Raw genomic sequence first — 17,839 nt, forward strand, 5'->3', positions numbered from 1 at the left:
ATATTTGGCAATTAATCCCACTAAGGCAATCATTTTTCATAAAGTATTTATTTCAGAAGTATGTAATACAACTCTTGTTACATAATGCAATGTGCAAATATTTGAATAATTTGGTATCAGCGCTTTTAATGAACAACTGCTCTAAGCTTGTGTTCATGCATGCCCACCACACACACACAACACCTTAAAATATCAGCCAATGAAGGCTTCATTGTAAAAGTGTTTCAATCCTCAACAGTGAGTGTATATATATTAACACAAAAGAGAATACCTTTTATAATAATTACATAATGCTAACACATGTCTGCCATCTGCTTGTCTTGTGTGTGTCACCAGAAACATAACCCATGATTTGAAGGTGCAGTGACACACACAAAGCAAAATAATTATAGTCCTTCATTGGGGCACATCTGCCTAGTCTCAGGGCAAAGAAAAGAATAGCATCTTTAACAAAAGATTCTTCATTAGTGTCTTAGCTTTTTACCAAACAGATTTTACATCAATGCACTTTTGAAAGTTTGATCTCAGATATTTTTTTGGCAATGCAGTTAATGCTGCATTATTTATTTATTTTTAAATGATGTTCCTGTGGTTACTGGGGAGTTAGCAAGTCATGATGCATCTGCGTGACAGTAGTAATGTGGACTTATAAGGTAACCAGACCCCAAACCCCACATTTCTATACAGCATGACATCTATTGGTGAAAGCCAGGTAGTGGTTCATTTGATTATGATTTGATGTTTGCTTACTTTGTGTTTTTAATAGTCAATTTACAGTGTTTCTCATATGTATCCCATTCCAACCATTCAAAGACTGAATTTCACCTGAGGCAGATGGTCAATGTATTTGTATGTAATTAAGTAGCTTGTAGGACGGAAATCCAGCAGTCCTATGGTTTAAAAAACCAAACCGTAAACAAAATGGATTACACATTAAATTAAAAGCTCCTCAAAATTAAATAACCTGTTTGTTTCAGAGCCTTCACAGATGTAAAAGCAGTCAGGAGGCTGTAGAAGATTCTCCACCACTACTCCTTTCAGCGGCAGTAAGTGTAAACAAAACAAAGCATGATCATAATATTCTGACATGATATAGTTATCCACCTGTGAGGTCTTTTGTATACAGTAGCACACAAATATGAATAGGGAAGGTATGGTTTCCTGGTCTTGACACACAGGGATTTCAGGTTTCTCATAGCATGGCCAGACCTAGCACAGCCACAGTGATCATCATAGCTGTATGAGAAGATAGAAAGGCAGAAAAAAAGATTCATAAGGCATTGTTTAAATGCACTTTTTGGACAACTTTGCTCGCTTAAGGGAAAACAACCACATTTTGTTACCTTGCGTCATAGATCGGTGGAGTGGAATAGTGCTGCTGGTTGGGACGGTTGTGTTGGGGGATGCGGTGGTGAGGGAAATGGTATTGTTGACGTTGGTGGTAGGATTTCCCAGGTCTTCAACACTGCCTCTAAATTGGGCCACGGGGGCTCCCAGAGTACCAGAAGCTGAAATGCAAGCAAAAGACAAAAAGATCATTCATATTTATTTATTTTCAGCATGTGTAGAATAAAAATATCTGTGAAAGTATCAGTAACAGTGGGTCTTAGTTAACTGTTAAAATTTCATGTGATGTGTGTCTGAATGTGTATCTCTAATATGTTGCCTTACTGCTGTTGAAAGTTCCGGTGGCGATCTGGAGAGCAACACCTACTGCCCTAGTACTTGCAGTTGGTACAGTGGCAGCAAATGTACACTGTATTTTATTTCCATTGACGCTGCCCTTCACAGAGTTCACATTCAGCTGCAGAGCATAGAGAGTTAAAATAGAAGACCAAGAAGATTACTTTTCAGTGGTACATTAATAAAAATATGTTTACCATGCAGATGGTGATGATTTGACCTGACACTGCTTGACCTGCAGGTTCCAAAAGGCTTTGTGGCAATTTGCGCACACTGTTTTAACCGTAAAAAAAAGACGTAGACGTACAAATTCCTAACCAGACCAGCTATGTCTGCTGCTGCTTGAATCAATATTTTCTACTTGCTCTTTCTCAAGGGGAAGTGGCTAAAAAAGATTAATCTGAAACCCTGAACAGATAATCTAATCCCACTACTTCTCTGAGTAGAACTCACCTCTGTCACAATCAGCTGACTTTTGCTGAAGAGTGTGCCGAAGAATTTTACAACACCCCCGTTGTTTGCACAGACGTAGGTTGTGGCGTTTTCTAGCTGTGGTGCAAAAACAGAAACTGTAAATACAACCTGTTTACACAGATGACTTCCACACACGATATAATTGGCTTTGGGTTAGACTTTATAGTACTTTGAACTGTGAGTAATTGCCAGAACTAGACATACCAGTGAGCTGCCAGGTGAAAGGGAGGCAGCGATGTAGCCATTTGACACTCCTGAGAGCCCAAACTCAAAGTTGTTACCGCTTATCTGTTTGGCAGCTAGAAAGAAACATGATCCTGCTGTAGAGGGGTCGCACTGTGAGGGCGCAGCCGCACAGAGTTGTTGCTTCCCACATTGTGCCCTAGAAACAGGTGTCTGCAAACGAGATGAGAATCTTTTAAATGGGTGGGAAATGTACACTTTGATGTTCAACACCATTAATACATGTGAATAGTGTTCCACTATGCTCTAGTTTTTTGGCGTCACTTACCACAAGAATTTCCACCGTGGTGTTAGGCGTCAGTGGGGGAGCACCTGTTGTCGCATTGTTGCCCGCTGCTGTTGTTGCGTTGTTGCCCGCTGCTGTTGTTGCGTTGTTACCCGCTGCTGTTGTCGCGTTGTTGCCCGCTGCTGTTGTTGCGTTGTTGCCCGCTGTTGTTGCGTTGTTGCCCGCTGTTGTTGCATTGTTGCCCGCTGCTGTTGTTGCGTTGTTGCCCGCTGTTGTTGCGTTGTTGCCCGCTGTTGTTGCGTTGTTGCCCGCTGCTGTTGTTGCATTGTTGCCCGCTGCTGTTGTTGCGTTGTTGCCCGCTGTTGTTGTTGCGTTGTTGCCCGCAGTTGTTGTTGCGGTGTTGCCCACTGTTGTTGTTGTTGCGGTGTTGCCCACTGTTGTTGTTGTTGCGTTGTTGCCCGCTGTTGTTGTTGCGTTGTTGGCCGCTGCTGTTGTTGCGTTGTTGCCCGCTGCTGTTGTTGCGTTGTTGCCCGCTGCTGTTGTCCCGTTGTTTCCTGCTCCTGTTGTCCCGTTGATTCCTGCTCCTGTTGTTGTGACTTGAGCATTGCTGCCCAAAGACATCCAGGACAGTGTCACAACAAGGGCGGTGAGGAACAGTCTGTTGTCCATGCCTAGTGTAGGTGGGGAGGATTAATACGTTAAATTATTTAACGGGAACCTTAATCTACGGTTTTAGATACATTTTTTTTCCCTTCTCTCCTTTTTCCGCCGAGTGGCGTGCCTGCTAGCGGTGTGAAGCGTGCGTCCGTGCTATTCTCCAACATGCGCTCTAACAATCACTGCTGATAGACGGCCTTTTGTACAGCCCTATTTCTGATCGCTTGGCGTCATACATCTTACCTTGGCGGGCCGCCACGGTAAAATCAAAATAGAGGAAACACTGAGCCACTGACATGGGGGGTGTTGTGGAGATGAACACATATTAAATGTTTCTTAAGAAAAAACATTTTTAATGATGGCATCGTAAATTAAATTTGCTTTGAGGTGAAGCATAGTATACCAAATAAATAAAGATTTTATCAATGTATAATTAGCTGACAATTGTCTTAATATTCATAACTTTATAAACCAATAATTACATTTTTTTTAACATGATAACACATGACATTTTACTTGTTGCCTGTTTTTTGTGTGGTGTGATAACTGCAAACAATTCAAATTTATAATTTAGCATATACAATATAGGTGTATGGTTCTGTTTGTTACAATGTATTTCACTTAGTAAAAGGATCATACAATTATTGATATTCTTAATTATTACAAGTATAGACTGCTCTAAATAATTGTTTGATGATTTAACTGAAAACAGTTTATGTAATTATTAGGGAGAAAAAACGGATAAGAGAATTGAAGAGAAAGTCATTACATGTACACTATATGATATACCTTTTAATAGTAAAGTAATAGATATCAATCTCTTACATATACGTTGTTTAAGCCTACCTGTAGATCTTCTCTTTCGTTTCAATGAGGAGTGAAATTGGGTTAAGAAGCAAAAAGATGTGCAGTTCCTTGAAATGAAGATCTTGTGTAGTTTTAGTCTTAGGTGAAGCTGATGGACTGCTGGCACCTCTAATGTTCTTAGCAGAATCCCAGGTGAACTAGTGACACCTGTGCTTCCTGTGTCAGTATTTAAACAGGATGGGAAGAGTCAATATGTCAGAGCTAAAACATAACTGGAGGATGGTTCAAGAGAGGGTGGGGCTGGGATGGACTGCTTAGGGCATTTGTAATGGAATATTACTTTTGCCATGACATTGCACATATAACCCTCTTAGTCTCTGCTAGAGTTTTGTTTGTAAGTTCATTACTTCCTTAAGGACTCACAATACTCAATACTAGCCAACGTGAATAAGATTAATTTAGAATCAGATAAACTAGATCATGTCATTTGGCAGGGATTTCTAACTTTGATTGAAGCTCCATATCCTCTTAATAGGCCAAATCTAATTAAAAGCAAGTCAATCAAAATTAAAGTGCCGTATTTTCCGGACTATGAATCACACTGGACTATAAATCGCATTTATTTTGAAATGTATTAAACAAAATCCAAGAACAGACATTTAATCTGGAAAGGCAAGTTATTCAACTACACAATGGCTCACAGAACCGGGTGAATAGGTGCTCGGTATGTTAACATAAATCATGAACAGTTATTTAGCTATACAATAGAATAAAGAATATATCTGGGAGGCTGAATAGGCTAAATTAACAAATCAAGCCAGCGAGTCCAACAAGCGTGTCCCTGTTAAGCAAGTTTACAAAGCTCCCAATCTCATTCCACATCACCGAATCTATTATATTCTTCATCCTCGGTGTCGCTTCTGAACAACTCGGGCAACTCCGGAGGAAGATAAAGCCCTAGCTCTTCTTAAGCCTTAATGTTTCAGTTACATTTTTTAGGGGCACTGGAGCAGCATATAGTTAACCAGGAAATAAGTCGTCTTTCCCGGGATCTGATTCATCAAATTTTCGGGGAGAATATTAAACCCTAGGCTGCACCATATGAGGGAATGATCTAATTGTGATTATTTTGAATGATAGTGCAATTTTCATACGATTCACAATATTGGAGGGAATGATAATTTTTGTATCATTATAGTAATTGTTATTAAAAAAATATGTAAAAATGAAAAATATTTTATAGTGTGATTTAATTTTTTTTGCTGCGAGGATCTGTACAAACAAGATTTGTTCTCTAGTCTGTATGATACCATTTGTAGGTTGGGACATCTCCGCAGCACCACAATACTTTATTCAGAATGGTGTGACACATATTTTGCCTTTAACAAAAACGAAGCCCCACATGCGATATTGAGATTTTGATCGTGATTTCGGCTCTTAGCTCTTAACAGTTATTTTGCAAATATATTATTTTGGAACTCATGTTTTCTCTTGTGTTCTTAGCATTTTCATCCTAAAGGCTAAACTTAATCAACATTTAAATAATTTTTTTGTTTTATTTAAAGTGGACACATTATGTTTTCTGATTTTCTGTCATATCTACAATGTTATAGTGTTAACATTTTAATGTTAATGAGGCCAAAACTACAAATAATCCGGTAAACTTACTTTAGCTTAAACATTCAGATTTATGAACTGTTCTGAACGCTCCGGTTTCAACAGGTTTTTCCTTCTCTTTGCTAAGTATTATGCATCTCTTAGCCAGCCTTCTATGATTGGTCATCTCCATGTAAGCAGGACTGAAGTGTTTTTTTTTCCAAGGCATTGCGGTGTTAAAATTGTTGAATGTAACTACATGTTAACGGCATTAAAATGTAATCTCTGTTGCTAGTGTTGTTAAATTCTCCCCAGTTCCAAGTCAATTACTCCTTAAGCCTTTTCTGTTCATGTAGTATTTGGTTTAAAAGCCTTTATCTGCAAAATGTTTGACTGTAGAAAGGGCTGCTATATTCTATTAGTGTGCACTGCTAACCATGGCAACTACATGGCTAACGGCAGGAAACAATGTCATCTGGGCTGCCTATGTTATAAAATTCTCTCCAATTCCAGGTAGCATTACTGCTGAAATATGTCGGATTGGGTAGTGTTTGTCTCTGAAGCCTTTATCTGTGATTTATGATGGTGGAGGGGCTGCTTTGATTTGTTCATATTAAGAAGCTGCATGCTTACAAAACATAATCTTGTTGGCCAATGTTGGTTTTTCTCCCCAAATTCTGGTTGTTTGACCCGGTTGTGTGATATTTGGTTTAGAAGCCTTTTAGAGCTCCAGCTGATACTAGCTAGTGAAACAAAACTGGAGCACACCCTCCATCCATCCTTCCATCCATCTTCAACCGCTTATCCAATATGGGGTCGCGGGGGCAGCAGCTCCAGAAGAGAACCCCAAACTTCCCTTTCTCGAGCTACATCAACCAGCTCTGACTGGGGGATCCCAGTCCAATTATGAGCTCCTCTCGGATGAGTGAGCTTCTCACCCTATCTCTAAGAGAGACGCCAGCCACCTTCCTGAGGAAACCCATTTCGGCCGCTTGTACCCTGGATCTTGTTCTTTTGGTCATGACCCAGTCTTCATGATCATAGGTGAGGGTTGGAACAAACACTGTTCCGGCTCAGCTCTCTTTTCGTCACAACGGTGCGATAAATGAAATTGAATACCGCACCCGCTGCTCCAATTCTCCGACCAATCTCCCGCTCTATGGTGCCCTCACTCGTGAACAAGACCCCAAGGTATTTAAACTCGTCTTGGGGTAAGGGCTCATTCCCTACTTGAAGAAGCCACTACATCGGTTGACTGCCGAGAACCATGGCCTCAGATTTAGAGGTGCAGATCCTCATCCCAGCCTCACACTCAGGTGCAAACCCATCCAGTGAGTGCTGAAGGTCACAAGCCAATGATACCATCAGGACCACATCATCTGAAAAAAGCAGCAGAATCTGCATGGTTCCTCTTCGACCCGACGTTCGACTTTCTGCTGAACCTTGCTTTTCAGCACCTTGGAGTAGTCTTTTCCAGAAAGTTAACTAAATGGACCAACAGATCACGTTGCTCTCGGCTGAGAAAAGTGAAGGATATTAGAAGCACTTTTCCGATGATGGCTGAGTGTTACCGCGCAGCCTCCAACTGAGCTAAACAACGTAGATGGGACGTTAGCAATCTGTCTGAAAGTTGCAAGTCTTCTGGTAGCTGTGCCAATTTGAATAATTCCCTGAATCTTGCAAAGATGGAGAACGTAGGTACATGTCAGGAGATAACAGGCACAGGCTAATTATTGCTGAATAAATTGCCAGTTAACATTAGTAATTAAACCCGAACATCTAATGTAAGTCCAAACTGTCTTCGAGCTTATCCTGTACTGTTCAGTAATTCCTCTACTGTGCGACATTAAGTCTCGTGGTTATGACACAATTGTTAGCCTATTTTTACAAAAACATCTGCTGCGGAGCCATAACGTGAGGTATAAGTTAATGTAGCCTTTTATACATTCTCGCGTTTCTTTAGAAATACACAATTGACAAAGAGTCTTTACACTCTTAAGATGTGGATGGAATGCTAATGGCAGGTGATGGCTTGTTAGCATCAAAAAGGTGCCATAGAAGCTGCACTTAGAGTAGAGGCTTACCCCCTTGATTGTAAGGCATGTATGGGTGAACAGAAGAATGTAGGACAGATGGCTTTTATCCTATTTAAATTTTATTTTTTATTTTAGAATAAATAGAAATACTTACTGTACATTTATCTTTTAATTGTTTTAACCCTGTGCTTGTTGTGTGTTGTAACTCTTGACTCAGTGTCGCAAACAACATTCTCCTTAGGGAGACTAATAAAGATGCTTTGACTTTGTTTAACTATAGACCCCCATATTGTGATTTCTTTTTTCTTCTTCTTTTTTTTCATAATGGTGGAGTCCTACTTGTAGTTCCCTTTTTTAAAGAGAGACACCTTTTTTTTTTAGAGATTTAACTCTAAAACACCTGCATTTGGCCAAATAGTAAGCTTTCCACACAAACCACCAGATCCAATGTCTTTAAAGATTGTGTGTGAGTGTATGCAGGCATTTGTAAATTGCCACGGTTAGTAGTTGGAAACCACTCGTGAGACTGGTTACGCAATGCCAAAAACTGGTTTGTCATTGACAAGCTGTTTGCATAGAATTGGCCATTGTGTACTGGGTTTTTTTGTAAACATTTGCCCTCCCTACCTACTGAACAGGCAAGTCCAGGCAACTCTGAAGTGACACAGGAGTTTTCTACTTGGAATGTTTTTTGTAACCAAACAGTGATTGGGTCTAGATAACAGTGCCCCTCCCAGCAGTGCCTAAAATTAAACCACATTGCACACATCCACGTATAACATGACGCAAATTACAACATTCATTCCCATTCATCATCTGACAAGTGCATGTAGTTGCAATAATAAATATATTGCACAGTTATTAAAAACTAAATAATACTGCACAGATTAATGAAATGGATTGTAAAAACAGTAATGAGAAATGTGAATATTGGTGCAATGTAGATGTAAAGTCTGGATGGCTTTTGGAAAGTGTTCTGAAGTGAAGGGAGAGGGCAGTCGATGGTTTTCTGTGCGGTGGTGTTGACTCTTAGCAGAGCCTTTTGCTGCGCAGCCAGCATACCACGCTGTAAGGCACTATGTGATGATGCTCTCTATTGCAGGGTCGTAGAAGGCTGCCAGCAGCTTTACACAGGTTGTTTCTCCTAAGATGCCTTTTGAATAGATGTCTTTTGAATAGAATTCTACTACTTTATTGTCATTTCACAACAAAATTAAGTAGCGTTCTTGACAGTGCATGTGCACGCATACAAACGCATTAGATATAGAGAAAAATAAAAATGTATAATTAGGGATGTAATGGTGTGAAAATGTTACCTTATGTGATAGTAACAAGAAGGATCATGGTTTTTGATATTATCGCAGTATTTTTAAAAAGGTGTTTTTTTAAAAGAGCACGCCAGGCCCCCTTTTCCAGAAACCGAAGCTAACCCCGGTAACGTTACGGTCATGGATGCATGGATACGTAGGGCCAGCAGCATGACGGAGACAGCAGCAGAACAGAGAACACTACAGGCTGTCGCTGCTTTCACCAGCGACCCGATAGCTGGTTAGTAAATACGCAGGTACACCAAAAGCGGGAGGTAACGTGGGTTAATATGTGGAATAATACTGGGATGTCTACACAACTGAGTCGAGTGACTTCAAAAAGTTTGCCGTTTTACTCAAACCAAAGTTCAAAACACCTGCTGATGTCTGTCTTTAGTCTGTTGGCTGTTTAGGATTTTCTCCTGGAACACGTCGAACACATTCTGCACTCACTGCCGCGTCTTGTGTTTGCTGTTTATGTATCTGAGCTCATCATCATATGTACATTGTTGTACTGGTGTTATTGTTGAATACATGTGTATTTCTAAAATTGCAAAAAAGACTAAAACTTAGCACCTTCAAAAAATTAACTAACTTTAAAAACTAATTAAATTGAATTTGAAAACAAAGTCAAAATGAAATAAAAATAAGGAAAAATGCTAAAATATCTTGGTCATATACATTGTGGCAGAGAATTGTGATATAAATTCTAAGCAAAAAAATTGTGATTTGTATTTTTCCCCGAATCGTGCAGGCCTAATATGAAAGTTGAGCCGGCTTTTGAATTTGGTAAAGGGTAGTTCCTCCTTAGCAATCCATAATTTAAATGTTAAGCATTGTGCAAAGGATGCTGGAATAAATAGTATTATGTTATTATATTACAATATGAACATTATGAACTGCTCTGGAAAAGGTAAGGAGAATGATGAAAAAATAATAAATGAGATATGAGAATGATGAGTAAATAGTAAATTATAAATAAGTGAGGTACGAGAATGATGAATAAATGCTAAATAAGTGTATTTTAAGAATTGTTTGTGTTCACTTTGTTAACAAAGACTATTCAAAAGGAGGGATTTGTGATGTTTATGGTAAATGCAATGTTTGGGGAGTGTCATAAACCAGTTTGGGCAGGTTCTTTCTGCATCACATGAATCAAGAATCAAGGAAACGTTTTTTTAGTTTGGGAAAATGGCTCATGTGACCCATCTTTGTGCCACTTAGTTTAAGAAAAGGAATTTACTGGTGAGTCACTGATCTTATTAGTTGAATGGTAATTTCCAGTCAGTCACCACTGAAGATCAATTATAATCAACATTTTGGTTAGATGGATCAAAGTTTCCTCTTAGCTGCATTACTAGTGCTACTTTTACTGTAAATGCTTTATGCATGTTCTCCTGGCCTTGGGTTATGTTGTAAAAATGAGAAGTTTGGCATCCAAGCTGGCCCTCAGACCATAAAGCCACATGTTACCTAATCCCAGTCAAGTGGACCATATGGGCTGCGTCACATACTTTGACAAAGTAAATCTTATTTAATAAATAACTTATACTGTTATATAGCTTTTAAAACAAACAAACGTGAAAGTCTCTCAATTATGTTTAAGGGTGGATGTTTACATTTTATTACCTCAGCACATGTATTGTTTCACAGTGTTTACAATTAGTAATGAGTCCTGGAGAAATATGTATTCATGTTATGTTAAACATGCATGGTATAAATACTTACATTGAACCAAATGAGTGTGTAATGTAGATTTGGCTTTTAAAATGTTTTTCATTTTTCCAGCCTGTATATTGATTGGATATTTAAGTCTCTGCTGGATTTGTATGTAGACAACTTACTTTTTACACAACACAAAAAACAAACAAAATATTACAACATTTTGATTTGGCATCACAATAGTTGCTCTCCTCTGCATAATCATATGTGCAGAGGAGAGCCTACCTTACAGACAACCAGTACATGCACCGTACTTACTGTCGAACCTACTTGTCTTCAGAATGACAACAATGTTCATTAGAACAACTAACCTCAAATTGGAGGCAAGAAAAGGCCACGAGTGATGCTAGTCTCATATGGCAAAGATGGGACCCCAGGAGCACTGTGTGGCAATAAAGGCTTACATTTTTTTGTTTTCACATCACTTTTTATTTGCTTATATTAATAAAAATATGTATTGATGATACAAAATAATCTACTGAAGCAACTCAAAACATGCTAGTGGACCTACTTTTATAAATCTAAATTATGGAAAAAGTGGCTGGTGAAAAATAAAAGTGGCTGGCAAATTGGGCAAAAAAGTTAATTTCCCACCCGGTGTGTTACGTTAACCCGTTCTCACTCCCGCTTAATAAGTGGCTGTCAACGTCACATACTGACTCAAAGTGGTATGTGGGACCGCTGTCATCGGTTGAAGTTTCAGTTAAAGAAATTGGTGGAATTTACGTGATTTGTTGCGCTCACGACATCACAAGTTCCTGCTTGGACCGCTTTATCCACCCCTGAATTCTGTTTAAAAAAAAATTCTGTTGGGTATTGAGCACTGAAGTTCACAATAACAGTATTAAGAAACAGACAAATGAGGAAACCAATTTTATTGCAAAAAGAGTGATGTTACTCAAGCTAGTGATAGGCCCATATTGGACTGCTTTTGGGAAGTTTGCAGATAATCTGTATTTGCGTTTTTATTTGCCTGATAACAGATAAGGTTGACCAATTAAAAAGTCCTCTACTTTGGCTCAACGCCAGCTCTCTGTCCCTCTGCTTGAGTTCCACTCACCACTGAGTCTGACTTAATTTCCCCCAAAAAGCTATCTGACTGTCTTTTACTGGGTTATATTGAAAGTTTCTAGTTTCTTAAGTAATTGCTTAAAGCATTTGAAAAAAGTTTTGACTTAAAGATTTTCCTTTTCTCTATATACATATGAGTTCCAAATATTGGTTATGGGTTTTGAACTAATAATCGATATCAGCCTTGAAAAGTCTGTATTGGTCGATCCCTAGCACAACCATATTGCATACATATTTTTGATTTACTGTTAATGACTACAACAAAATTAAAATATAGGATTTTCCCTTCCAATATAATGCTAAGGTGCTGCACCTAAGCCAAGCAAAATAATTTCTCAGATCTATTTAAACTTTATTTCTATGGCACATTTCATGCAAGTTAATTTAACATAATGTGCTTCGTACAAATGAGCCCCGCCAAATTTGTCCATCCAAGTCTTCCACAAACCCAAGGGAAAACAGTTCTTGGGAGAAATAATTTGTCTTAACTGTCTTGTTGTCTGTCAACATTTGGTTTGGTTATCTAAGGAGCCTTATTCTTCAAAGTCAACAAGTTTCTTCAACTCAGACCTTAAAAGCGGTTCATCCTCTTCCTCCTTGTCTACCTCCACCTCTATTCCATCAATCGTTTTCTGCAGCTGTTCCTTGATGCGGTTTAGCTCCAGCAGCCCATCCTGCAGGTCCCTACAAACCTCTCGAATCTTAGCAGCAAACTCTGTCTTGGCTCCCTTTTTTAACTCCATGGTGTCCTTTGCCAGGAAGAAGATGTCGAGAGCCAGGAAGAGACCTGACATAACTCCAGTGGTAACGCTCATCACTTGGGCGGCTTTAGCAGCACCCCCTGCAACACTGAGGACCTGAACAGTACTAATCAGGCTCTCTGTGTTGATCATTAAAGCCTTTCCGGCCCGCCCGCCCTCCTTCATTACATGTTCAACGTTCTTGTTAAGGTGCTTCCTTGCGATGCTCTCAACATACTTCTCAAAGTTCCACTCCTCAAGCGTCTCCATCCCTTCCTGTTGGGCAGATAAGATGTTTTACATTAGGAATAAAGTGTAAATTTTAATATTGTTGTTTTTTTGTTTTGATTTTAATAAAACTGCAGATGGGCAATATTTATTAACTAAAGGATTAGTTTACAAACCTAAGTGGTATTATTGAAAAAGGAAAGATTTGTGGTTAGTATGATAACCTGCGTTTTAATAGTTGGCAAAGGACTGGAAAACCAAGATTCCAGTGTGTATTTTAAAACAGGGGTATACAATAAGTAACTCGCAAGCTACCGGGAGCATGAAGCAGGTTTCCAGTAGCTCGGCAACAGATTGACAAAAAGACAAAATTACCTTGATATTAAAAGCGGGTTAGCTAACTTTGTGGACCAGTAAATTGCTAATGTTTTCATGGCCCTTGATGGGAATATTTTCAGTGATGTGGGCTAACAGAAGTGTAAAAATAGTCATGAGCTTTGATGTGAAGTAATGATTTTTCATAAGCTTTGGGTATTGCAATTTTATACGTGTACAAACAGTAGCTTCATTGAGCTTGTGTGTTATGTAAATAAATGTTATTAATGTGATATAAGTAACTCTTGTCCACTGTGGCTAAGTGGTAGAGCGGTTGCCTGCCAATCGGAAGGTTGACGGTTTGATCCCCGCCCCTGCAGTCATTGTCGAAGTGTCCTTGGGCAAGGCACTGAACCCCGAATTGCCCCCGGTGCTGCGCATCGGAGTGTGAATGTGTGTGAGTGTTTATCTGATGAGCAGGTGGCACCTTGTACGGCAGCCCCGGCCACAGTGTAGGAATGTGTGTGAATGGTGAATGTTTCCTGTAGATGTAAAAGCGCTTTGAGCAGTTGTTAAGACTGGAAAAGCGCTATATAAATACAGGACATTAACATTTAAGTTTTTTTTAAAGCAGCCCTTAGCTTAAAGGAAGGTTAGAGACCCCTGGTTTTATTAAACACAATTCTACCGAGATGCTGAATTCTAGGTTCTAGGCAACTTGGAAAGATGGGGGAGTTTGCCTAATTTGCTACAAGTGCAAACAAAAAAATCTGTCACAAAAGTACATTATTTAGACTTTTGTTTAGAGATGTTAGTGGAACAATATTACAGTTCTGTCACATATAATAGGGGCCTGTGTTATCCATGCACACAAGGCACATATGATTTCTCACAGTCAAAGCCAAAAGAACACGAATAATATGATCACAAGGATATTTTTGAGCAGTATGTTTAGAAGATTTGCATGCAACTGACAAATTGCCTGAAAACCTGTTTTATATCTTCTCACCTGCAAAAACTCTAGGCACTTTTTGATGTCCTTCATCTCCTCCTCGTAGTCTTTGATCATCTGCTCCACCTTATTGCGGTCTGTCTTTGAATGGACTGTGTCGGTGATGTTGGCTGAAGCAGACGCCACCCCACCTGCCGTGGCTACACCGATGCCTACGGCAGTGACAATGAGCGATGCTCCTGCTGTAAAGGGTGCTAAAACGAGGCCAGTGATAGTGGTGATAGACCCAGCAACACTGGCCACCCCACCACCGACACAGGCCTTGACGGTTTTCTTATGGAAAATGTCGGCTGAATCCGCCAAAGCGAGCAGCTCCAGGATTCGCTGCTGGAGTGAGGCGCCACGCTGGTTAAAAAAGCGAACAAAAAGTTGAGCTGCCATGAAGACACGATCAGCTGCCTGTTCCACCACTCTGAGACAAGGAAACAAGGCTATATTACAAATTTAACTTTAAAACAAGAACCATTTATGTATATAACTGCTTTTGGTAAAGGTTAGTTCTGTAGACAAGATTAGTTATTATTCAACCTTAGTTGTTAAGAATAAGCAAACTTTTTTTAAGGTAGAAATGTCAAATTTACTGTAAATATGTAGTAGATTGTCTGGGATTTAAGCAAGTATTGTGATGCAATTTTTTCTTTTAACATTGGCCTGTGCAACCCTTAATCCTTTAAAAACCTTCTACAAGCAAATGTGTAACTTTGAAATGTACTTACTCTTCAGGTTCATCGTTCTGGTTGCTCTGATTCCACTCATCCCAGCCTAACACACGAAAGAACGATTACAACTACAAGTTAGTGCATAAGCAGGTTTTTCCAATAAATATACAAAACTTTGTCAATATCAAGCATACCCCCTACTGTTCTCCACCACGCTAAAAGGCCTTCCTCATTCTGCAAGTCAACAATTTGAAACTCGTTAGAATAATTCCATATGTAATGTATTGTATTAAATACACATAAAAAAGCAGCATGTGATGTAACATAATACCAGTGATTTTGATAGATACGCGTTCTGCGTCCGATGGATTCAAATCTGAAAGGATGTCGTTAACTCATTCTTTAGTCATCGGGATGCACCTAATTTCTGAGATAATGCTGCATTGGCAACAACAAATCTTGAAATCATACAAATTACCAAAACAGAACCCCACTGCGCATGAGACAGGTCCCCAAGAGAGATGGAAAAAGATGCACGCACTGTTCACGGTTCTGGGCATATTGTCCTTCTAATACGGCCTCACAGATTTCAGTCAGAATGGTTATCGGGGGAGGGGGCTTGCGCCGTAGTGAAACTTCAGTTTGCTGGCACGGACAAAGTACTGTGTGCAGCTGTCCGTTGGTGTTTGTCTGCTGTATGAGAACATTATTGATTTAGTGTTAACTAATGATTTAAAAAAAAAAAAAAAATACGTATGGCTTATGGTAGCAGCAATTCTTCACAGAGAAGCGGACGGATCTCATGAAGTGCCTTATGTATGACACGCCAATTCGTGTGCCATTAGCAGCATGTTATCAAGACTCATGCTTGCTTTTAGAGTGAATATAAACACTGTTTGGCCTTCATTGACTTACATTACTTCGCGATTACATGTGGATTTATACCTTATCGCGTATTATGAAAAGGCAAAAATACGCGTAGAACACAAGACTTTCACTATCCCCGGTCTGGTTAGAAAGAGAATTCATTTTAAAAGCCTCTCCATGCAATCTCAGACAATCAAATCTTTAATGCATTAGGCCGGTTTATAGCGAAAGATGCATTCGTGGGGGATGGGGGGTTTTAGCATATGATTAAAGTAACGTTTCTTGAGCCACGTTAATTTCCTTTTTGTCATTCAGCACCAGTAAATTTCCTAATATTGCAAATGGGCACTTTCTGAGGAGAAAGAAAAAATCCAGCCACATTTTTTTTTTTCATTTTATAGTCAAATATGGCACTTTAATTTCTAGTGGAAAAACAATTTACTTTTTTCCTTTTGAGCTCATGCTTCACTTGATGTTGCCTTAGTCTATTATGTTGCCAGTTTTATATAAAAATAAGCGGCAATTTTTGTTGACACTAAGTAGAAAACTTATTTTTCCTTGTGATCTGACCCAGACATTTGTTAAAGCAAATGGCAAATGTTTTTCTAAATAAAATAATCTTTTTACCAAAAAAGGTACCTAATTGAACAGAAAACTGTTAATTTTTTGAATGATCCACCTCTTCATTTAAATGAAAAGGTTGATCATATAATAATGTTTTATTTATATTAAAGATCATTTTGAATGATTTTAATGATTTACGATGTTTATTGTAGAAAAACAAAGATATAAAAACTTAGATTTTACACATTCATTATAGGAGGGCTTATATAACCGGGACAATGTTAAAAAAAACAACAACAAAAACACTCCATTTCCCTGGGACTCACTTAAACGACCACCTGTAGGTCCCGAGGACTCACTACATTGAGAACTTATCAACATCTTTAAGACATTAAAAGTAAGCTTACTTCTAGAGGGTCCAGGACAGTTCCTTCACTGGGCACTGGTACTTCAGCCATCTCTAGTGTCTCAACTTCCACTACTTCCTAGAAGAGAGAGGAACAACACACTGAATAAACTCTGTCCAAACCTGTCCTGCTTAGCTGCCGTACAATGGTTGAAACCTTTCACCTTGCTACCTCCTTTGTTTCAATTTCAGAAATGTTAATTGTTACATTAGGTATGCAGCAATATAAAATATTCACTATTTTGACCAAAGGCCATTATATAACATCAATTATAGATGAAAAACATTTTAATGACATAATATACAACAATTTTTAGTCAGCTTCTGTAACAAATAAGTCATGTCTGCAATATCAAGATCTTTTACTAAATAATATTAGCAAACCACAATTTAAAAGTACTTGGTTACAATTACAACTACTGGATCCAAAATCTTACTCTAGTGAAACTACAAAAGTATTATCAAGACAAATGCACTTAATCTGAGAAAATACATGGTGAATATTATATATTAGATTATAATTGACATCCATGCAGCAACATGTAAGCTGCATTTTAATATTAGCTGGTTGTAATTAGTAGGCTACTGTTGGGTGGTATAAGTTACTGTATAACAATGCATTTATATGCTGATGTGCCATTTTTCATTGAAAGTAACTAGCAACTACTTTTTAATAATTGTTGTGGAGTAGCAGATTTAAGCATACATTTAAAACATTCAATCTCATATTAAATGAGCAGTGGGTAGAATGCAAACAAAAATGCAAGAATTTAAAGTAGAGTGAGACCTCTACCTTCAGCTTTCCTAATCCTCAGTCACACATTCAATGCATGCACAGATCAGCCAATAGGAACGCTCTCTCTCCGTGTCACACATGCAATGCATGCACAGAACAGCCAATGGGAACGCTCTCTCTCCGTGTCACACATGCAATGCATGCACAGATCAGCCAATAGGAACGCTCTCTCTCTCCGTGTCACACATGCAATGCATGCACAGATCAGCCAATAGGAACGCTCTCTCTCTCCGTGTCACACATGCAATGCATGCGCCGAACGGCCAATAAGAACGCTCTCTCTCCGTGTCACACAGGCAATGCATGTGCAGAACATCCATTAGGAATTCAATGACTCTGAAATGACCCGTGATTGAACAAAGTCTCCCATCATTTGCTAGACTAACTAAAGCGTCATAAAGAAGCCAAGACAAGATAAAGTTTTTTTTTT

The 17,839-nt window shown here is 38.9% G+C and overlaps 2 protein-coding genes across 6 annotated transcripts in view; both read right to left on the reverse strand.

Moving 5' to 3' along the window:
• Positions 1-576: 576 nt before the first annotated feature.
• On the reverse strand, positions 577-4,407 carry si:cabz01007794.1 (autotransporter adhesin BpaC). 2 transcript variants are annotated; one of them, XM_034857179.1, is made up of 9 exons: positions 4,130-4,406; positions 3,161-3,297; positions 2,669-2,848; positions 2,362-2,553; positions 2,137-2,232; positions 1,672-1,804; positions 1,419-1,508; positions 1,344-1,382; positions 577-1,236 (listed from the first exon to the last, which is right to left on the reverse strand). In XM_034857179.1, exons 2-9 carry the CDS (start codon positions 3,293-3,295, stop codon positions 1,193-1,195), a joined length of 909 nt encoding a protein of 302 aa, XP_034713070.1. In that variant the 5' UTR covers positions 3,296-3,297; positions 4,130-4,406; the 3' UTR covers positions 577-1,192. The 2 variants fall into 2 exon arrangements, with proteins under 2 accessions (XP_034713070.1, XP_034713069.1); XM_034857178.1 differs by having other exon boundaries at positions 2,669-3,297; positions 4,130-4,407.
• Positions 4,408-12,120: 7,713 nt separating this feature from the next.
• The window catches only part of si:cabz01007802.1 (apolipoprotein L6), a 22,208-nt gene continuing 16,489 nt past the window's right edge, over positions 12,121-17,839 (reverse strand). For 2 of the 4 annotated variants that reach the window (XM_034857147.1, XM_034857149.1), the window contains 5 exons: positions 16,615-16,692; positions 14,971-15,010; positions 14,834-14,879; positions 14,115-14,529; positions 12,122-12,838 (listed from right to left, as the gene is read on the reverse strand). In XM_034857147.1, the coding sequence (XP_034713038.1) occupies positions 12,356-12,838; positions 14,115-14,529; positions 14,834-14,879; positions 14,971-15,010; positions 16,615-16,692 (1,062 nt within the window). In that variant the 3' untranslated portion in view covers positions 12,122-12,355. Of the gene's footprint in view, positions 12,839-14,114; positions 14,530-14,833; positions 14,880-14,970; positions 15,011-16,614; positions 16,693-17,839 lie in introns of all 4 variants that reach the window. The other 2 variants (XM_034857148.1, XM_034857150.1) reach the window with 2 other exon arrangements.

This window comes from Etheostoma cragini, chromosome 19 (assembly GCF_013103735.1).
Source record: "Etheostoma cragini isolate CJK2018 chromosome 19, CSU_Ecrag_1.0, whole genome shotgun sequence".
Classification (NCBI taxonomy): domain Eukaryota; kingdom Metazoa; phylum Chordata; class Actinopteri; order Perciformes; family Percidae; genus Etheostoma; species Etheostoma cragini.